This window comes from Poecilia formosa, unplaced genomic scaffold, assembly GCF_000485575.1.
Source record: "Poecilia formosa unplaced genomic scaffold, Poecilia_formosa-5.1.2 Scaffold391, whole genome shotgun sequence".
Lineage (NCBI taxonomy): Eukaryota > Metazoa > Chordata > Actinopteri > Cyprinodontiformes > Poeciliidae > Poecilia > Poecilia formosa.
In genome coordinates, this window is record NW_006800330.1 from 108,857 (window position 1) to 131,935 (window position 23,079).

Sequence of the window (23,079 nt, forward strand, 5' to 3'; positions counted from 1 at the left end):
GTGTTGAATACGGCGCTCTGTCAAAACATTTGTCACATTATGGCTACCGCTGACTGACTTATCTGTTTTGTTTCGCTTAATGCGCTTTTTATATGAAAAAAGATCGAAATAGACTATTCATTGACATTGCGCCCTCTAGTGTTGAAAACACGGTACTTTCTGTATTTTATTTAAAAAAACAATGGTGACAGGTTGAGGCGTTTCAGTATTTGATAAATTTATTGGCACTAAAGCTCAAAAATCCCTAATTTTACAAGAAAAAAAAAAGAAAACATTAAATTGAGTGGTTTTCATAATCTGAAATGAAAAACAGACTTAAAAAAATAAAAAAAGAGGTGGTTTTATTAAAATTAGAAATTGTGCCTCAAAAGGGACAACAAAAAGTACAGGGAGATGTACCTGCAAAATACATAAACAGAAATTCTTCCTAAGAATTCTGTAATTTTAATTTTAATTTTAGATTTGTCACATTTTCTCCCTGTAGATCAGTAGTGGTACATTAGTTTGTCTCCCTTATTTTTTAAAATTCACACTTTTAAAAAAAAAAAAGAAGTAGTCAAAGGCAAAACTGAAATAAGTGTAGAAAAATATTTTACAAAGTTTCTGAAATTATTTTTGTTGTTTCTCTTCAAAATAAGCATAAAAACCAGTCCAAGAAGTCACAGATTTTAGTTTTTAGCTTCCAAGTCCGGAGCTTTAACACTCTTAAGCTCAACTCCTAGAAAGAGCGGGTCCGATTCCCAAAACTATTCCCGCAGAAACAAGGCTCTTCAATCCTTAGAGCCCTTCAGATAGGTCAAAGGTCATTAACATGGAGTCCTTTCACGCTACAAGCTCTCGTCCATTATTGGCAGCTGCGGCTCCATATCGGCACCGGACAGACGGATTGTGTTCATGTCTCCCGTGCTTTTGAACGTGTAGAGTTCGTTATCCATCATCCGGCGGTCCTGGAAGCCCAGGCTGTCCTGCCGCCCGATGGGAGTGCGCGGACGGGGCGGCAGGAAAGTGTCAGAGGGGCTCAGGAAGGACTGGTACTGCCCCTTCGGCTCTGGGTCGGGTTCCTTGATAACCGGCAGTGTATTGTCAGTGGGACCCGTGAAGGTCTGGTAGGAGTCCACCTGCATCCCGTTTGGGATACTCTCGTTGTCGGTGAGGAGGTGGCCGTAGACCATGGAGTCGTCTATGTAGTCGTAGACGTGGGAGTCGTTGTCGGCCCGGGTTTTGACGAAGTGCCCATCATTTGGACGGAAGATGTTTCCCTTCCCCATGTAGATGGAGGATTGACTGTTCATTTTTGATTTCTTTTTCCTGCAGGAAAAGATGAAGAGAAACATGAAACACTAACATCATTAAAGATTATCTATTATGCTTCCCTGAACAAGGTTAGGACATCTCTGTGGACCATCCAAAACATTTTAACTACATTTTTTGCATTAAATCATTCTTAGATAGTGAGATTTTAGTCTGTTCAGTTCTGCTTAGTTCAACCTCCTTTCAGATCAAGCTGCTTTAGATCGTCCTGTCACTTTAAATCCAAATAAGCTGCTGCTGGCCACAAAATCCCAACTCAATGCTTACACTCAGTTTAAAATGACTGCACAATTATGCAACCATTCATCTTTGAAAAGCAGAAGTAGAGTCTCCTGCACAACCAACAAGAATGCTGTTGATGCTCTAATTTGCACTCACTGTATTTACGTGTATATTGACACCAGGTGTAAACAAACAGAAGAGTTGAAGTTATTGATCAAAAGCCAAAACCAATGTTTTAGCATTTTACTTCCCCTTCAAACACTAATAAAAATGTCTTACCGGACAAAAACATGCTGCTTACCTTAGAACTACACATACAACAACCAGTATCAGGAGCAGAAGCAGAACAGCCCCGACTAAACCAAGAAGGATGGGTAACAGATCTGTGGAGAAGAAACAAAAACATACTGAATCTGTGTTTTTTAACTGTCTTGAATCAATCACCACAGTGATTCCTTACTGGTCTTTCTCTCAAGAACAATCGTGGCTTTGACATTAAACTGGTCGCGCCCCTCTGGCTGGCAGTTGGTCACGTTCAGGTAGAAGCTCTGACGGGCCGTCGTGTTTTCTGTCCTCATCTTTTCGCTCTCGTTGATGTCCAGGAGATCGCTCCCTCCTTCCTGGTGCTTCACATTGATCCTGGTGTGGCTGTTTTCGCATTCGAGTCCACTGATGGCAAACTTGATGTGCGCATGGTGCATCCAGGGAAGGTCCACGATCCAGGAGACAGAGGAATGGGGCTTCATTCCAGTAGGCCAGTTTGGGGTGACCAGTATGGTGGGAGAAGTCAAATTAGGGCTGATCCTGTAGATGATGGTTTCTGAAGAAGAAATGGAAATAACGCAGAATGAGCTTCTCTAAAAGCAAACAATACTGCCCCCGTGTGGAGGCTGGAGGGAATGAGAAAATAAAAACTACGTCCTACAGATATATTTTCCTAAATTACAAATACCTTTATTCCATTACTAATAAGATTCAAAATGCTAAGAAGTAAAATAAATCAAAACCAAAATTTAAAGATAAAATTACCATTTTATATTTTATTTCTTAGATGTGAACATAAGAAGAACTGGAACTAAATTATGGGTGTTTTGCTTATGAATTAATGCTTCTTAAAATCACATCTTCCACCCCTTTTTGATTCAGCCAGAACATGAGAAGCAGCCAGCGAACAAGTTTTAACTTGTTTTGTTCAGGTGTTGAAAAACACCAAATGATTGTGACTCAAAACAATCTACATTCCTGTAGCTTCAACTGATTCATGCAAGTTGTAAAGACAGATCATGTGTTAGTGTAAAAATGAGCACTTGACATTTTTTCCAATAATTGACTTCCCACTTATTTTGTATTTTAAAAATCCCCGTTAAGGTAGGTTTATTATGACGATGTACTAGGACCATTATGGACAGAAGAAAGGAAATAAAGTAAAATAAAATCAAAACAGAACATTTCCACCAGAAAGCTCAGAAATTTTGAGATTAATCTCAGAAAAAAAAAACAAGGAAATTTCTGAGCTCCAAAGTCAAAAATTTGCAAGGAACAACTTTATAAAGAAAAAACTTTTCTGAGTTTGGAAAGCTGAACATTCATCTTTTAAAAAGTCAAATTTGACTTTTATAATGTTAAATTTTTGAAAATTAAAAAATAATTGGAGGTTGGAAAGCCGAAAACTTGACTTTTGTAAATTTCCTGATGTTCATAAGTCGATAAATTTCCAAGAAAAAAAAAACTAGGACTTTTTCAAATTTGGAAAGCTGAAAATTTGACTTTTATCAATTTCTGACTTTTAAAATTTTCCACTTTCCAAACTCAAACATTTCCAAATTCTTTCAAGAGATTAATCTAAAAATGTCAAACTTTTTTCTAGCATATGTTTCACTTTCAAGCTCAGAAATTTCCACATTTTTCCTGAGATTAATCTCAAAATTTGAAAAATTTATTACTCCTTTTTTTCCTGTCTTAATATGCCACTGTAGTTTATTTCCTCCACTGAAATAATGGAAAGCTGGATTTTCCTCAGTGTGAGCTACCATAAAACAAATAAATTAAATGTTTTCACACCTTTTCAGCAGGAGAAAAATTAATGTGCATCTCCTGTAAAGATGTTTCCAAGGCAGGATCAATATATTTACAGACATATCATTCCTAGCAGCTGTAGAGCATAAATTATTTCACCTTTGATCTCCGGACTGACGCTGACATCGAGCAGAGGCTCCTTAGACCTCTTGACGTCTTGCGGCGTAGCTGTGATGGAGATGTTGGAGTGAATTTGGAGTTTCTGGATCTCGCCATTGGAGCAGAAGTTTCCGATAAAAGAGCCGTCCTTCTCGCCGACGCCCACCACAGACGACGGATCGCACTCCTGCCCGGGCAGGGACTGCCGGAGGCTCCCGGTGGGAGACACCAGGTCCAGGGTGGCTTCATGTGGGATGGTGAAGAACCACGAAAAGCTGTGGAGGGGCATCGGCAGGCAGGGATCCAACGTGGGAACAAAGAGGAGGGTCGGAGCGCACAGCGATGCATTTGGACAGGCTGCAAGGAGAAGGGAGAAAATCTGTTCAAGAGAATAACTTACTATCCCTTTCTTACGCAGTAAAGTCTCATTTAATTCACTTCACACAGAATTATCTACTTAAAGCATTTATTTCTGTTAATTTTAAGTATTACACTGCAAAAACACAAAATCTTATCAAGTACTTCTGGTCTAGTTTCTACTGCAAAGATCTTTATAAGACAAATTTAACTTAAAAGTAACTTTTTATGAAGTTATACGAGTTTGTTTTAAGTCAATAATTCTTTAATATTGATGAAAAAGTAGAAGTTCCACTTCTAACACAGGAAAAAAATATTACAAAAACTAGGCAAGAAAATAACACAATCACACCCATTGCATAAAATTTTACACAATTTGAATAAAAACAGGTAGAAAATATAAAATCTTCTGATTTCCTCATATTCACCGACCAGATTAATGACGCTTAAATTCACATTCTCATCCTTAAATCTACATTTATTTATACAGTTTTAATAAAAACAATGTCATAATTTCCTTTTTCCTTCAACACCAGTTAAAGAGAACAGATGAAGGATGGAAGAAAATTGCTGCTGTTAAAATTAAGTATTGTTTTGTTTCTTAATCTTATTATTAGCGTTGGGTATATTTTGCCAATTTTATAATTGTTCTTATAATATTTAGTACATTTTATTTTCTATTTTATCATTTATGCTGTTTGTTTTGTGAAGCACTTTGGTCAGTTGAGTCTGTTGTAAATGTGCTATATAAATAAACTTCATCATTTCCTTCTTAAACAGAGAAATAAGCTTGTTATAAATTAAATGACCTGCTAGAGGAACTGGTACTTTATAAAAAAATATTTATTTTATTTATATCTTTAACTTTCACTAGTGACCAAAAGCAAAAAGCTCTTTGTAAACTTTAGAAAATTATTGGGGTTTTTTACCAATAAGTTCGGTTGCAGTCAGACGAAGGTCCTCGTTCGGACAGTCGAGGAAGGAGAGTTTGGCCGTTTCTCCTTTTGCCACCTTTATCGTCTTTTCCTCTTTAGAGTCCTTTCTTATCTCACAGAGAGGGTCAGAGCCCACCTTCTCAATCTGCACAGACACTTCCTGTTTGGTTAAATCCAGCGTACAGAGAACTAGGAGAAAACAAAAGACGGAGTTTAGACTCGACCAAACATGATGGTCCAAGTCAGACTGTTCCCAGATCTCACCTGGATGGCCGCTCCTCATCACAGAGACGCTGTAGCGCAGGCTGAGTCCCGGCAGCGTTAGGTTTGTTTTGCAGTTCTTCACCGTCAAATTAAACCCGCCCTGCTGGTGCTGAGGCTGCGGACCCGTCAGGGACGTTCTGGTCGGGTTCTTGCCCTCTTTCTGGTACTCCACCTCCACCGCGGCGCCTTCTTCCAGACACTCTGGGGCCGAGTGCTCGCTGAACTGAACTGAGTAGTTGTGCATTTCGGGAACGCTGAAGTCCCACAGGATCTGCTCGTCATCTGGGAAATCTTTGGGATAGTTGGGCGTGATGAACTCGGTGTCTGACACGCCGCGGGGCAGCTTGACTCTCACTATGGCCGTCACTGGAGAAACACACACATGAAGAGTCGAGTTGGGAACCTTTTAAAGAAAAGGTGAACCAACTGCAGTCCGCTGACCGACCGCCGATATTTAAAAAGCCGATTCAGATTTAGGCCGATACCAATTTTTCTGTCTGAAATGTTGCTAAATACAGCAAGAAAGTTGCTGAATTTGGTAACAATGGAGTGACTATTGTTAACTGTAAACGCTCAGAGAGGACAGTTTTTGATTTGTAGACCTTTACTGAGGTGGATGAGATCAGCTTCACATGCAACCATCAGCAATCCCCCAAATGAAGGAAAGTGTTGCTGATAAATGGGCTGGCCAGTAAATTGGTTTATTCCTAATTTAAAGGTATTAAGACAGGATTTATAAACGTCACATGACGATGATAGAAAACTTGTACCGTCTGCTGCACTGCAAAAACTAATCTTACAAAGCATTCTTCGTCTAGTTTCTAATCAACTGACATGTAACTTTTCAGTAAGATAGTTAATTACTTGATATTGATGAAAAAGTACTAGAACTAGTTGATAGGGGAAAGTGTTGATCATCAATAATAAGGAATTGTTGATTTAAATCAGGAGCATCAAACTCGTTTTCATTTTGGGCAAAATCAAACATCTAATTGTTCTTACAGGGCCAGTTGTACCAGAATGTGTTGATAAAACCCATTAAACTGTTAAATTATCAATACATATCTGTTTAACATTCAATAAGTGTTTCTTAAAATTAAATCATATTGAACATCTTTTCACTCTGATCAGTTCATCCAGGGTTTTCTGATTGTTTTGTGTTTTTTCTGCAATTAAAATCACAGATTTTAAAAATATTAGTAAGGAATTTTTACAATATTCACACTAATGTATGATGTTAAATGTGAGTTTTTATTATTTGCCTTATCAATCACAGACTATAACCAGTAAGGCTGAGGCAGCAGTCACTTAAACTCAATGCTTTTGGATAATTTTGAGAAAAAATTTCAGTAAAATCAGAAAAAAATCTGTTGATTTTGTGTGAATTTTGCTAATTTGTGAAAAACCAGAGGGACGTATTGATGTAATTTGGAGTCTGGAGGGCCACATAAAGAAGCTATGGCAGGCCAGATTTGGCCCCCGGGCCTTGAGTTTGACACATGACTTAAAACAACCTCCTATATGTTGCGCTAAAGTTTCTTGTAATTTAGTTTTGTCTTATTCCAGAAATTAGAAACTAGACCAAAATACTTTTTTTGCAGTGTAATGATTAGATTTACATAATATATTCACCTTCTTACCAATATTGGAAAGCCTTAATTTATGATTCTCAGCCCAGGAAGCTCAGAAGCATCATTACATCTTCCAGAACAACCCGACCCAATTCATCACATCCAGCACCAAAGGCAACAGCAAAAATCCACTTTTATGCAAATAAATTGGATTTTATTTGGTAAAACGCCTTCAGACAACATTTGTTTGTATGGAACACATCTGTGCTCTTCTGCAGTATTAAACAAGCCACATACCTTCTGAGTAAGGTCCAACTTTAAGTTGGAAGTCCGGAGGGTCCAGGTTCACGTCCGATGGCACCGTCAGCATCACACGGCCCTTGTACTGACCCAGTACTGAGGTCACCGGGCCGCCTTTGCAGAAAGTGCCGATGGTTGCTGGGGCAGCGCGGTGGAGGTAGAGGATGACCGAGTAGGTGTGGCCATCTGGACACGTCCCACCGTTGGGAATCTGTCGCAATCCAGGTCCTGGAAAGTCCAGGTGGAAAGTCTGAGTGGTGCCAACCTTTATGTCCCAGGTGAAGGTCCGGTTGTAGTTGGGAAAAAACCCGTTGTCGGCCTGGACGGGTTTGCCTGAGCAGGAAGTCTGTGTGCAGTCTGACGACAAAGCAGAGAAACAAAGTATGGATTTATTCTGTCGTTTTATTTTTTCAGAACAGGCTTGAACAAGGATGGCGCCCCCTAGAGGACATGGGGAGAAATGTTTCTTATGCGTCACCTCGCAAAACGTTAGCTTTCCCTCGCAACGTGTTGCCATCTCTTGCCATCTCTGTCATCCCTTCCAAGATACAAACAAAAACCTCCCGTAAGAAGGAAAGAAACAAAAAAACATCCAAACTATTTGGACTATTTCTGAGTTATTTTAACGGGTAATAAAATCATATCTGACTGTTTTTATTGTGTATTTTTGTCTGAATTATGTTTTCATGTGCAGATCCATCTCTACACAATCAGACATAAACATGCAGTAAATAAATCCAGTTTTTGCGCCAAAGAGTTAAGAAAATAACACGTTTTCACTGAGGCTCTTTAAATGTATATATTTGAAATTTTAAATGGACATTTGTGACTGTATACAAAATAGATCAGGGTATATTTGCTTATTGCGAGGGAACGCAAAACAATAATTCTTCCCCATGTCCCCCAGCGTGCAGCGTAAATAAAGTTTAACAGCTGAAGTAAATAAACTGGATTATTTTATATGAGAATGGAGATGTTAGGAGTTTTACCAGGTTGCAATTATCTTAAAGTCCTGGAAACTATATTTAATAATCAGCAGCTCACACAGGAGCGTCTCCATTTAACTTAAAATATAAACAAAAATGTGATTACATGGTTAACTACGACGTCTGCTGCTTGAGAAAAACCCAAAGTTCAGGCTCTCAGCCAGTTAAAACGCTTCATATGTGGCTATTTTTAATTTCATACCAATTTCTTTGTTTATTTCCACCATGAAGACTTTCTGCGGCTGAGGACACGTAAAATCCACCGAAGCGTTGCGAAGATTTTTCAGTCTGTACATTTGAGGTTTGCAAGTCTGTTTGGACGCCTCCGTCACGCAGATCTGACAGTCTGCCTCTTTGTCCACCTTCGTGATGATGAGGTTTGTGTTGGGGTCAGAGGTCACAAACAGGGATCTTCCACCTGAAAAACAGAGACATGAAGAATCCGTTAAAGCATGTAGAATGGAAAATATTGTTTTTTTTTCAAAATAACTGGTTTCTACAACGGAGATTAAGGACAGACTAGGAAAATGTTACAAGGATAAAGTCAAAATAATTTGAGAATAAAATCAAAATATGAGAATATAATTACAATAATATGAGAATAATGCTGAAATAATACAAGAATAAAGTCTAAATATCTGGAGAATAAAGTCATACTATGACTTTTCCCAGAGTATTACAACTTTAATCTTGTATTAACTTTATTCTCATTATTTTGACTGTAATCTAGTTATTTTATTATTTTCACAGTGTGGTTCTAGTACTCCGTCGTAGGTTCCTTCATTAAATGTTAAACTATTGTCTCACGGCTCGGCGCTGCCGTTGAACTGAACACGGTCCGGTCCAGTTCTCCTTCTTTGGGAACGTCCACCGTCACAGTCGTCTTTCCAAACAGCTCCAGCTGAGACGCCGTCCCGTCTTTGCAGTAACTGCTGGTTCTCATCTGTCCGTCGATCCTCATGGTACTGACCGTGTACTGAATGCCGTCCTCACAGTTCTCGGATGCAGATTTTTCCTTCAGTCCAGGAAACCCTAAAGTTAAAACAGTTCTGTCTGGAACAGTAACGTCCCACGTCAGGGTTCTTCTGAAGCCCTTGAAGAGATCCGGATCCATTTCGGCCGAAGCCGGAGAGCAGGACGTCTGAGTGCATCCTGAGAGAAAACAGAAAAGAAAAACCGATCAACCCAGCTGAGCCACAATCGGCTTCAAAAAGATCCAGAGCAGAGAGTCAAACTCATTTTCGTTTTGGGCCAAATTAAGATCCTAAATGCTCTTAAAGGGCCGGTTGTGCCAGAATGTATTGATAAAACCTGTTAAAATATTAATAAATTCTTAAAATTAAATAATATTGAACATCTTGTCAGTCCCTCCAGAATTTTGCAATTGTTTTTGTGATTTTTTTTGCAATAAAAAACTAATTTGGAAATATTTTCCCTTATTTATTCCTGTTTTTATTCATGGACTATAATCTGACATCAATTAAGGCTGAGGCAGCTGTTTAGTACAAGTAAGGAAGTTTTTGACAATTTTTAAGAAAAATCTGTAATAAACTCCCAATTATTAGCGCAAAAAAGTGTGGGAATTTGTTGATTTTGCATAAATTTCCACGATCACTCTCAAGAAACTGGAGGGACTGATTGATATAATTTGGTACTAAACAGATAATAATGGCATTGATTTGACTGATTACATTATATTTAAGCACACTCAGTGTTTAGTCAAGAATCTAGAGGGCCACATAAACAGCTAAGGCGGACTGGATTTGGCCCACGGGCCTCGAGTTTGACACCTGTGACCTAGATAGAGTAAATTCTTACCTATGTTTGTTGTCATCTTCACGGTGAACACGTCTTCGGGTTTCAGGCACCTGAACTCCAGAGGGAGTTTTTCTGCACCTTTTAGAGTCTTTTCTGTGGCGTGGCAGTCTGGACTGGTGCCGCTGGTGACGCACACGTCACACTCTTCCTTCCCAGGATCCCGGGTCAGAACCACAGTGGAAGCAGGACCAATAGTGACGGTCATTACTCGCTCTTGTAAAGAGATTCAAGACAAATAAAAAGCAGTTAATCAATGCTAATCACTTTGTAAGCTCTGCATAAAAAAGGTTCTGGATGCATTAGACCGTATTCTACTGTTTCATTAAGCCTACACTGTAAAAACACAAAATCTTACCAAGCATTACTGGTCTAGTTTCTTGTGCAAATATCTTAGTACACATGAAATAAGACAATAACTTAAAAGCAGCTTTTCAGCAAGATAGAGAAGCTTATTTTAAGTAAATAATACTTTAACATTGATTTAAAAAATACTTGGCAGATAAATTAACTGCTTTGTCTTTCAAGTTTGCTAAGATATTTGCACTAGAAACTGGACAAAAAACAGATGTTGTGCTTTTGCACTGCAGTGGGTTGGGTGACCCTCTGACCTTTAAATCTAAGTGGTTGTAATCTTGATTATGTGAATTATTCAGTTTTTCTATCAAACTGTCTCTGTTTAAATTATTTAATGTAATAAAAATAAATCCGATGAATGCTGACGGCTAAGTATTGAGCAACAATAATCACCAGCAAAACAAGTTTTCCCAAAGTTAGCCACATGCTAATCATCGAGTACAGTGATAACATTTTCCTGTAGCCTAATTATGTTCAGCGTAAAACTATTTAAAGTCAATGTGTATCCTCAAAACAAACTGGTAATTCTGGCAACATGCCATCCGTAGCGGCTCTGCTGCAGTGGAATAACTCTGTTAAATAAATGAAATATGGAGACGTAGGTATGATTAATGTATTAATAAGTGATCGCTGTGATAAATTAGCTACAGCTGCTATTAGCTAATCTAACATTGTGGTGGTTGATTAGCTAATTTAAACACCCAAATTAAATTTCTTTTTATTTGTAACTGAACCAAAACACTCAGAATTCCACAGCACATCTACATGCTGCGGTTGTCATAGTCAAGCTAGCATAACTGACCTACTTCCCTCTCCCCCGTTTTTTTTTTCTGACCTTTTTATTAAGTTGTCCTAGTGTTGACAACTAACAGCTAGGCACCGAGTCCCTTTTTCATTTAAATATCAAGTGTACATTTAAGATTTTGAACGTTATATTGATAATTTAACAGCTATAATGGTAGTGGTCGTCGGCCAGCTGATTTTGGAGACGGGAGTCGGGGGTGGGATCTTACGCATGTGACATCACGCTGCAAGGGATCCATAGGTCCATAAGGTAATGGGACTTTACTGTATTGCAAAACTATTTTGCCCTAAGATCAGTTATTGAATCAACATGTCGCTGAAATATCTGTAAAAAGAGCTGGATCAGTTCTTACTCATTGGTGCAGCCAAGGCTTGAAACAGGACTGACTCCACCTGTGTGTTTGGTTTGGCCTCCAGGGTCACCACGCCCTGATCGGACAGGTCCAGTTGGGTCTCGCTGCCACCCTCACAGTACCGAGTCAGAACCTCTTTGCTGGTTTCAGATGTGACCGCTGAATACTGCCGTCCATCACTGCAAGGGTGTGGAGCCTTGGTCAGTCCAGTTCTGAGGACCTTCAGACTCACGAGGGTCTTTTCAGGCGCCTTCAGCTTCCAGGTGAAGGTTCTGGAGAACTTCGACAGGAGGGACGACTGGACTTCTACCGTCGCTGGACTGCAAGCATCTTTTGTGCATTCTGCAAAGTGGTGTAGAAAAAGGCGAAAGCCACGATAGTTAAACTCGTAAACTCGTTAAATTGTGGTGCTAGAATAGCAACAATTATTTTAGTAGTGGATTGTTCTGATAATCAAATTAAAAAGTAGCACATTCTGCAGATTTCTATTTTAAGAATTTTAATACAATATTAGAAATGCATTAAAAGATGCAAATAATTGAATTCTTTTTTAAGAAATATAAAAAGATTTAATACCGTAGCATTCTGAACCATGTGAAGCTAAATATTTGCCACTTGAGGAGTTTTGACTAAAATGTATTTAAAAATAAATGTGTTTTTATCTTAAGTGCAAAATGTACAACTTGTTTTTACAGTTTTTATTTAATTACTGCTCAGAATGTTGTTTTTTCTGCAAATGGTCATTTTGAAAGTCTGTAAACTTCAGTTAATGATTAATCAGTCACTAAATTAGTTGATTATTTCAATAGAAAAATCCTGCAAACACGTGGAATTTATCCCAAGATAAAAACATTCCTGATATGTTTTTTGCAATTGTTTCTCACTTTTAAATAAGCAGCGATAACATTATAATCTCCTCTTCCTGTTAGCTGAAATTTCACAACATTTAGTCTTGTATTTTCTTTTTTTTTTATTTGCATGAGCCAGAGTCCAGCGATAATCAAAAATACTTGCACACATCTATTTCTGCACACAGCTCTTCTTAAAGAAAAGTATTAAAAAGGACAAAACCAACAGAACAAATAAATTGGGATTAAACTTACCAATTAAGCTGGTGATTGTCACATTGTACAACTGTTCGACGGGTTGGGGGCATTTAAACAGCAGCTTCACCTCCTTTTCAGGCTCTAGTTTAAGAGACGGTTGGCAGAAACTCTGGGCGTCATTAACGCCACTGACGGTGCAGACGGTGCAATCAGGCAGCTGGCTGGAAACGGCGACCTCTGACCCTTTATTTGGCTTCACCGTGGTTTGAAAGGGCTCTGAGGGAAACATTACAGAAACTGATTGAAAACATGTATAAACACCCACAAAATCTGAGAACATGATGCTAAAAGAGACAATAGAAACCAAAACGCTCCACAAGCATCAGAAAGCATGTCAAACGCTGCAGTTCATGGCAGAGCGATTAGAAACCGACTGAACAAGCATTTCTTGTTTGGCAGAGTTAGGCGGGGAGAATCAATTAGTTGTTTGTATTTCGCAATATGTCTGGTTACAACCCAAATAGAAAACATTTTAAACCATAACCATTAACTTTAGATAAGCTTACTTCATGTTTTATTCATTTTCTTTTCCATTCACAATCATGCATTTAGACATTCGTTTTTAGAGACGGTGATTACGCTCGACCGACTTTCCTGTGTGGATCTCTGAGTCAGAAAGATAAACTCACATCAACCTTGGCTTCGGCTTGATATTGTGAAACTCAATGTTTCAAAATGATAGACAATTATTATAATGGTAAGAGTGGATTTAGTGGCTCAAGGATACAATATTTAAAAAGAAAATAGTACAGAAAGTCGAGGTACACAAAGCTGATTGACAGCACTAAGACCCTCCTCCTCCTGGCTCTGATTGGTTGTTTTTGGTCGGTGCATTTTGTGAAACAATAGCAATAGCAGCTCAGGGAGGAGATTTATCTTTTCACAGATTATCTGTCTCATAGTATACCATCTCAACATGGTGACAATCTTAAAAAAATGTTATAAAGGTTACATACTGCAGCTTTAATTAGTAACAATAACACTGATAACAGCAGTAATTATTTTTCATATGAAGTGATGACCAGATTCTTAAATTTTATGCTGTTTTATGTTTGGACATTGCTTGATCTTCGTGTTTAAACCACTCTGCAGCTTTACGTACCGTTATAGACCAAAGCTTTTGTATGTCAGTTTAAAAAAAAATTGCCTGTCGCAATAAGCAATAAATAAACAAGCTCAATAATTTCCATTTTCACAATTTTTTTCTACCAAAATTGGAGGACAAACTCTTCAGTCTGGTGCTATCCCCCCTTTATTTTAAAGAATTAATTTTTAAGGATTTTGTTGTATTAAAGCGAACCTGTCACATTTTTGTACTTCCATTTGTGTTCTAAAAAAGCAAAAAAAAAAAAAAAGCAGAGCTCTTTGGGGAATAAGTTCATGTTTTTTGGTGTTTGTAAAATGAGGCATTTAAAAAAAAAAAAAACATACTGTTCGGTAACTTTCCGTGGGCACTGAGCCGTTTCCTAGCAACCTCAGCCAAGCCCAACCTCGTTACCTAGCAACCACACTGAGCTCCAGAACTTTTGGTCAGCTTGTTTAACAATGGCTTTTTTAAAGAGCAATTTTGTTTACATAGACTTAATAACTCATTTTATTTGTTGTTTCTGTTGTTTTGTTTGTTTATTTTGGATATTATTTAAAATGTCTTCCAGTTTCAGTGTTAAATCTTCATTAAATTTCTAGTTTGTTGACATTTGAGAATGAGTTCTTGCATTATTATGCCATTACCATTATGTTACACAGAAATGGTCTCAAAACAACAATGTTATCGTTTATCACAATAACTTATGGGACAATCCTCAGAAAAAATTGTTGTTGTGACAGGCCTATTCAGCACCGACTTCACTGCAGACCATTTATTCATCTCCTGCACCCTCTTACCATCGCTCATAAACAACATACTTAATCACCTCCCCTCAATGCAAATACCAACCACTAACTCAGAGGGGTCAAACCACCGTTTATTAGTTAAAAACCATTTCCTGAGGCTTAAAGCAACAGAAGGAGCTGACACAGACTCAGACTCAGCTACATGAGAAACTGATAGTCATCCAGGAAATGACTGGTGAAGCTGGCTAAGAGAGAGCTTGCTGGTGACACATGAGCAAACACTGTTGCCAGGCACACCTATCCAACTGACGGAAACGATAAACCAGAGTGACTTAATTAGAGTAAATCATGAGTCATAGTAAACAAAATCATTCATTTCAAGCTCTATTAGGAAACTTGCATCTACAGTTTTGCACCAAGCAGATTGTTAAGCATCCATCTGGCCCTTACTTTGTGGCCTATATTCCATAGGAACTAAGTAACATTCCTCTTCAATCGGCTTTGTGTTGACATGACTGCATTGCATCACACACAAAAACCTGTCGGCTGCACAGCCATCGCTTGTTCTTCCACATCCTAGAGGCATTTATCTAGATTTTCTCAACCAGCTTGACGGTCAGCATCATCTTTTTCATCTTTTTGACTTGAATCAGAAATGTGGCACCAGGACTGCGATAGAGGTTTATCTGTAAAATGTTAGTTTTGTAGCTAAAACTTGAAGTTTTGTAGCTAAAACTTGAAGTTTTGTAGCTAAAACTGAAAGCAGGTTGGAGTCGTGCTTTACAGAAATGCTGCAGTGGTTTTAGAGGAGGATCCAAACGAGGCTTTACCTCCAATGGAAGTGAGAGTTTCCATGCAAACTTTCATTCCAGACAGTTTACAGTTTCATTGGAAATTTTGTCCATCACAAAAACAGATTAGATGTATCACTTCACTGGAAAAACAAGTATTTTTTTATAGTTTTTATCTTACCATGTTAAACAAACTTACAAGTGATTTTTCAGCTAAATATGTGAGCTTGTTTTAAGTCACTAATTCCTTTATATTGATTAAAAATAACTAGTTTCACTGGTGGATTATTCCACTTACAACATGACATTTTTCCCATGTTATAAGTGAAACAATATGGCAGTAAAAATTATACTTTTATCAATATTAAGGAGTTATTGACTTAGAATAAGCTCCTATATTGTGTTGAAAAGTTACCTGAAAGTTAGTTTTGTTTTATTTCAAGATATTTGCCCTAGAAACTAAACCAAAACTACTTTGCAAGCTTTTGTCTTTTTGCTGCTCTGATCTGAACAGGATAAACAGCTTTTTATTAGCAATGCAGGAGTCAGGACCTTTTAGCAGTAAACAATGATAAACATTTGATCATTCTTATCTGTAAATCGTAGAAATAATCATAAAGCTCCTCGACAGAGCTAAGTGCAGTTTGTAGAAAGACAACAGAGTTTAAATCCAAACACTGTGTGTAATAAAACACCCACCAGAATCATACTTCAGCAGCAGATTGTTGGTCAATCATTAATGAATGAAGTCATGCCTCCAGGAAGGAGGCTCCATTAACGCCTCAAAGCTTTTGAAAACAGAGAGCTAAATATAAGAGCTGAGCAGCTCAGATCACACTGATGTGATATTCCCATCAGAACTGAAGAGGCATTAATGTTCTTTGCTATTCCAGCCATAAAGTACCGGGTGATTCAAGCTGAGCTCATCTCAAGTGTAAGTGACCCAAAAAGGTGAAACGAAGCAAAATGGTGAAGTTAGCGTCCGATTTGTACCTGAATAAAGGGCAGTTCTGCTGCTTTTAACAAATTTAGTAAACATTTGATCCACTAGTCAATGCATTCTCTATAAATTCGTTTTCTGAGTTGTGAAAGCTTGATTTAGTTTATAAAAAAACTAAAAAAGCTGATTTCTTTAGACTTTCCTTAGTCTGAAATCACCTTACATGACATCTTCACAAAAATAGCTTTACATTATTCACACAGGATATAAAACAGTTTGATTTCATAAAAATTAATGGAATAACACTTCTACAAATGCTTATCTATATTATCTGTAGTCTGCCATTAATGTAGAAAAATTTGGGCCATTAAAGTGGTTTAATGTTCAGTCTGGGTGGATCATGAAAGGCTTCAACTGACTACATTTGCTGATATTTTAAGACATGATGAAAGGTATTAAAAATCACAAACTGGATTTTATATGATCTGTCATTAATGTGGGATGATTTTGTCTAGATTCGACATGAACGGTGGTTTATATTTTTCAAGTCTGACTAACGTAGTGTCAGAGCAGAAAAATCCTTTTAAAACTCAAACTTTAAAAGTTACAATCTATACTTTGTCAGTTGTGTAAAAATAATTATGTAAAGATTGTGTCTGATTTAGTTTTTAAAGCCAGACCTAATATTAAATGATTTCAGGCCAAAATTAAAGTTTTACTATTATACTTTTTAGTTTTTAATCGTAATTCATCTAACTGGGGTCTTCAACGTCTAAATTTGCTCTTCAGAAGCTGAATAAAGGTCCAATTCAGGAATGAAGACAATTATACTAAATATCAGACTGCATCCCGAAATATGTGTGATAAAGATAAAATAATCTGTTTACAGTATTTTATTAAAGCCTGTCAAACATTATTAAATGAGTTGGAATAGCCCTTTAGTCACATACCATGCTGTGAATCAAACACGAACTTCAGCGTCATGAAAGTCTTAAACAATAAGGGCGTTTCTCAGCGCATATTTTATATTTTACACATTTTAACCCTCTTAAACATTAACATATGACGTTAAACACGGACACAAGTCTGTAACAAGTTAATATTTCCAGCTGCCAGATGCGTTTTTCCCTCACCTGATGAGTCCACAGATGACACAAATAACAGCGCCAGGAGAGCGCATGCTCCACAAAAACCCATATTCACGCTATGGAAATCCTCCCGATTAAAAATAATAATAAAAAATATTTAAAAAGAAACAAATCCAGACTCGCTTTTCAGACGAGCAAATGCATTATTTTACGGTCACTTTCCAACCCGCAGCGAAGGCGCTGACAGCTACTTCCTGCTCCAGGTTTCTTGCGCAGGAGCGGAGGGCGTGGCCCCACAGGTGGGTTACCTGTTCCAACTTGACGCCGTACGGATCCTGCCCAACCGTTGAGCAACAAAACACAGGAGACTCACTCCACGCGTGGAATGAGAGGTAAAAGTCATGCACAGTGAGTGTGGCACAATGGGCGCCCTATTTATAAGCAGCCAAGCATGCCAACAGATGGCTGGCATGAGGCCGTGGATCCCCAACACGAGGCGTGGGACGGGCGTGGACGGTCCGGAATAAGTTCAGGGTTATTAAGTTATTTAATTATGTTAGAATATTACAGGAGAAACAACCCAAACAGCACTGCAGAGAGCTTATAAAGGAGGCAGTATCTGTCGAAACAGGCAAATGAGTAAGGAAAAAAGGTTGCCATGCAAAAATGAATGCGTGCTCAGTCAGGTGGATTTTTTTTTTTTTTTTTTTTTTGTTCCCACAGTGCAGCGACAGTAAATATGTGATTTCCTTTGGAGGCCTAACACTCCCAGAGCTGCAGAGGCTTGCTCCTGCCGCCACATGCCTCACAACGCAGACATTCCTGCTCAGGAACATACCTGAGGGCTGGACCACTTTCAGACACCATGTTGGATTTTAATCCACCAAACCCTCATTTCCATCTCTCACTTTGAATTTTCACTCAAATTCAAAACAGTTAAAGCCTCTTATTTTAAATGTCACATTAACATTAAAAATCAAAAAGAGTCTAAGTTTCACTACATTTTTTTTAATGTTTTCGCAAATGTTTTAAGTTAAAGTGTTTATATTAAACATAAGAATAGGCTTTTTTTTGTTGTTTTTTGCAGAACCAGTCTGACGGCATGCACAGTGGGCGTTTTGCTGCTGTTTCTCCTCTTAACAAGAGGCCCTCAGAGAAGAGTCAGCAGCTGTCAAACTTCCCCTCCCGTCCCATGAAACTGATCCGGAGCGCCACACATGTTGCTGCTGCCGCTGTCAGAATCACCAAATCTACTGCAGCAGCTTGTATTTATTAAAGAAAAAATACTCAGATACGATGAAGATTTGGACAGTCCACATGGAGGCAGTAACGCATTAGTTCAGAGAAAATGTTTTCATGTTCAGTGTTTTACATGTGCAGACCAGCTGCAGAGAATCACAAAACATTATTTTCTGTTTGTAACTAAGGCTTGATTCATTATCAACCTGAGGTTCAGATCCAGTTACAGAAAAACCAGCTTGGCTCAGTTCAGATTAGTTCAATTCATTTAATTAAAATCAATCAACTCCCCAGATCCAATTGCATGTTTTTAAGTTTAAGTTTGAATTTACTCTGGACTCGTTTATAGATTTATATTCACATTTGTTCTTTATTCAATTTTTGTTCATTTTATTTGACACTTTCATTACAAATTTTATATCACAAATGCTTATATTTATGTTTAGTATTCAACACTTTGAATAGGTTGTCAACAAATAAGCAATTTCCCTTTATCAGTTTAACCCTAGTTTAATAAGATAAGATAATAATACTTTATTGATCCCTTAAGGGGGGAAATATTATTAATTCAATGTGTTTTAGTATTTAGTTCAATTACAATTCAGTCAAACTTAATCATTTATTACAAAAGTTATATAACTTTAACAAAACTTAAGAATCAAGTAGAGAATATAAAAAATATCTAAAAACAACATAAACATCTGCATATTAATAAAGTATCAACAGATGAAATACAAATAAAATCAAACAGAAACAGAATAAGGTTATATATGAGGAGTGTGATTGGAGTCCTTGTTTTTACAAATATTACATAGTATGGACTTTACTCTGACTGAGTAAGCACGTGTGGACAGTGGAGAAGAACCACTCTATTTGAACAGAAAGAGCCTTCCATCAGAACCAGAACCAGGTCCGGTATTAGAGCAGACCAGGCAGGAAGCAGACATGGAAAACATGGCCACTTTGTTCAAAGAGTTATTTTCATGTAGAGTTTAAACAAAGAGCGCACACAGAGCTGGAGACCGCAGTCGGGTTTATCTATAACAGAAGCTCCTAGTCAGGTGGAGAGGAAATGCAAAGTTATAGAGTTAATAGGAGCAAAAATATCAATTCATGAATGAGTGGAGAGCAGTAGGAGAAAATAACAGAGGGGAAGTGAATAGTGTTTTATGGCTGATAGCAGAGAAACAATTAGGATGAAAAATCCTAACCATACGCTGGATGAAAATATGAACTTCTAACACGGATGGATGGATGGATGGATGGATGGATGGATGGATGGATGGATGGATGGATGGATGGATGGATGGATGGATGGATGGATGGATGGATGGACTTTTAAACTCAGTGGGTTCTCCTGGAGTTTTCTTGTTTCTCTCCACTGTCGCCTCATGCTTGCTCATAACAAGCTCAAACACTTCATGCTTCTTTACACAGATAAACTTTTACCATTTGACGTTATAAACTTAATTTAGTTCTTCGGCCACAAGCTAAATGTGTGTAATTTAATTCTAATAAATCCAGATGACATGACTGACTTGATTTTCTTGTATAATTCTGTTGCGTCTGTCTGAGGCGCCTCTCTCTGTCTCTCTCTCTCTTCGTGCCAGTTGTCCCTGTCTGTTGCCACCCAGAGGGCAGCCACTGTCGGGGCGTCTGCAGCTTGTTGCCCTCCAAGAAGCAACAGCAGTAAACCAGAGATCAGCTCCCCTTACAGCTGTCTGTAAATTTAGACTGTCAGAACCAGACAACTGGAGGAGCCATGGAGCCCAGACGTTGCTTTGGTGAGGATGATGGTTTGCATTTTTACCTGCTTTGTTCTGTTTGGGTCTTCATCTGACATTTGGGTCAGATGAAGACCCAAATGTCTTCATCTGACCCATCGTGTGCGATGTGACTTTAGGAAGCTGCACTGGATGTGGGAAAGCCGTGTTTGCTGCAGGAGGAGCCTGCCAGGCGATGGGGCATTTATTCCACAACACATGCTTCACCTGCAGCGTTTGCAGTGAGTCGCCTGGTTTAAGGAACCTCAGCAAGACCAAAAGTGTCAGATTTACAATGTTGGTGTTAAAAATACAGTGTTAATTTAACACTTTAGTGAGATTCAATAATATTTGTTGAATTGAAAACCTCCTGGTTTTTTGACCAAATATTGATTTCTGAGTTAAAACATTAGTATTGTTGTTTCTAAATGGATATAAACTTGTTTTCTTTGCGTTATTTAAGGTCTGATAGCATTTTTTTTTTACCGTTTCTCATTTTCAGCAAATAAATAAAACATTTTTGCTTTGAATTTCAGAGACATGTTGTCAGTAGTTAATAGAATAAAAGAAAAATATTCATTTTACTCAAACATTTACCTATAAAAAGTAAAATCGGAGAAACTGATCATTTTTTCCAGAGCTGCATATTTTAATCAGGCTTCTTTAAAAAATGTTATTTGGGAAAAGTTTGAAAGCCATTTAGAAACCCCAAATATCATCAGATCAAGGCCAGAAAGAAGATAAAGAATATATAAAATACTAGATTATTTATTAAAATATGATATAATCTGACTCCTAATTTTGCACCACAAACAAGCAAAGCTAAGACAATAAAGGAGGGAAGTTTGTCCTGGATCTACATATGAAGACATGAGGAACGACTCGAGATATTTACACAGCCTTGTTTACATTTTAAACTGCACTTCCAAATTGTCTGTAAACAAAGTGATGTTATGTGTAAACACTTTCTGGAAGTTCACATCTCTGCAGCCCAACCTTGATAAGCCTGTCTGTACTGAAGCAAAACTCAAAAACCAGTCTGATGACATGTAACGCTCATAATAAATTTGGATAAATTAACTATACAACAGGTTCTGATGACATGTGGAAACAAGTTTTACTTTAACTCACCTGGATTTCCCACCAAAGCCTTTAGATTGGTGTTTTATGGTTGTTACACTGCAAAAACACAATTTTTGTTGGTGTAGTGTTTAGTGCAAATTAGTTCCCTTGAAATAAGAAGAAACAAATTCTTACAAGTAACATTTCAGCAAAATATAGGATCTTATTTTAAGCCAATAATTCCTTAATATTGATGAAAAAGTGCTATTTATAAGTGAAATAATCTCCTTTTTCATCAATGTTAAGGAATTACTGACTTAAAACAAGCTCCTATATTTTGCTGAAAAGTTACTTATAAGTTAGTTTTGTTTTATTTTAAGTGAACTAATATATTTACATTAACAAATAGAGAAAAATGACTTGGTAATTTGCATTAAAAGGCACATTTGTTATGTTTATGCTGATTTGACTTGATCTAATGACTCAAAATTTGATAAAATGAGAGTATAAAAATGTAAAACGGTTAAACACGCACACACATTTTCAGTGATATATTCACTTTTCCCATATTGATCTATTATATTTAATTTATTTCAGACAAACAGCTCAAAGGACAGCCGTTCTTCACCGTGTCGGGACACATCTACTGTGAGGATGATTTTTTGGTAAGTGTCGATTTGTTGGTTACTCTTAATAAATGAAATAGTTACAGTTCTCATTGTTTTGTTTGTTTTTTGCAGTTCTCTGGAGTTCACCCATCTGAAGAAACATGTTACAGTTGCGGAAGTTCAATCACAGATTTGGCAAGCATTTATTTACCTGTTTACCCGCATGAGTTCACTTCTTTGTAAACCTTCACAAAGTTCTGAGTAATAGAACCAGAGCTACACATTCAGGTTCTGCAGGCCCGGGGGAAATCGTACCACCCGAGCTGTTTTCGCTGTGTGGTCTGCAGACTGGAGCTGCAGGGTCAGGCCTTCGCTGTGGACTCAGACTGCAGGGTTTACTGTGTCACCGACTATCACAGGTGACATTACAACAACAATAGGCCCAGCCCAGTTCTGGTTCTGATTACAATGAGAACAGGGGGAGTCTCCACACAAAGAGATTTTCAGTTTCACTGAGACTTTTTCATGGTTTCAGGGTCCGGTCTCCCCTCTGCGGTGCCTGCGGGATGCCGATACTGCCTACAGAGGTGAAGTCCAACTTCAGTTAACAGCCTGAGTTTCAGACTTTACTCATTTTACTCATGTTTTCCTTTTCCAACTGTTTCAGGGATCTGCAGAGTCAGTTCGAGTGGCATCGAGTAACAAGTACTATCATGTAGAGTGTTACAGCGGTGAGGTCAGCCTTATTTAATGGAGATGAGTGTTTTACTGCCATATATCTTATACAACATATCATTCAAATAAAATCTTTGCTTTTCTGATTTCTCACTTTCCCAGCCATTTATTTCTGTTACATACCAGGAAATATAAGAACAAATTCAAATTCATGTTTTTCATGAGTCCACTTTGCAAATTTAAATTAGCCAGAGCCAGCCCAACAGATAAGCAAACTAGGATCCTTGTTTGTTTCAAATGTTAGTAAGTAGCACATTTAAAACAATTTTAAATCATGTTTTGTTGAAACTGATACTCCACAATAAAATTAGCAGCCAGAGCAACTAATCTCCATCTGCAGCAACTGTTTGATTGATGGCGTGGAACAGGATGAAAATATTATGTCACCTTACTTGTTATGTAAAATCTGTATATGATCAGATTTGCGGTTACCAAATGCTGATTTATAGATTTGTTCGTAAGAT

The 23,079-nt window shown here is 37.8% G+C and overlaps 2 protein-coding genes and 1 long non-coding RNA gene across 3 annotated transcripts; 2 read left to right on the forward strand and 1 right to left on the reverse strand.

Annotated features, from left to right (window-relative positions):
* Window positions 1-196: 196 nt before the first annotated feature.
* Window positions 197-17,467, reverse strand: cdcp1b (CUB domain containing protein 1b). Its single transcript, XM_016662812.1, has 13 exons — window positions 17,254-17,467; window positions 12,554-12,772; window positions 11,451-11,792; window positions 9,940-10,152; window positions 8,929-9,273; window positions 8,324-8,539; window positions 7,133-7,492; window positions 5,265-5,630; window positions 4,995-5,189; window positions 3,709-4,065; window positions 1,994-2,353; window positions 1,835-1,916; window positions 197-1,308 (listed from the first exon to the last, which is right to left on the reverse strand). Exons 1-13 carry the CDS (start codon window positions 17,315-17,317, stop codon window positions 828-830), a joined length of 3,600 nt encoding a protein of 1,199 aa, XP_016518298.1. The 5' UTR covers window positions 17,318-17,467; the 3' UTR covers window positions 197-827.
* A 44-nt stretch (window positions 17,468-17,511) lies between these two features.
* Window positions 17,512-19,218, forward strand: LOC107833460 (uncharacterized). Its single transcript, XR_001659207.1, has 2 exons — window positions 17,512-17,600; window positions 18,296-19,218. It is a non-coding gene; the product is annotated as an uncharacterized LOC107833460 (long non-coding RNA).
* Window positions 19,219-19,823: 605 nt separating this feature from the next.
* On the forward strand, window positions 19,824-22,705 carry limd1b (LIM domains containing 1b). The gene is made up of 7 exons (XM_016662818.1): window positions 19,824-20,231; window positions 20,351-20,452; window positions 21,870-21,937; window positions 22,013-22,075; window positions 22,169-22,299; window positions 22,416-22,467; window positions 22,548-22,705. Exons 1-7 carry the CDS (start codon window positions 20,210-20,212, stop codon window positions 22,629-22,631), a joined length of 522 nt encoding a protein of 173 aa, XP_016518304.1. The 5' UTR covers window positions 19,824-20,209; the 3' UTR covers window positions 22,632-22,705.
* Window positions 22,706-23,079: the final 374 nt, after the last annotated feature.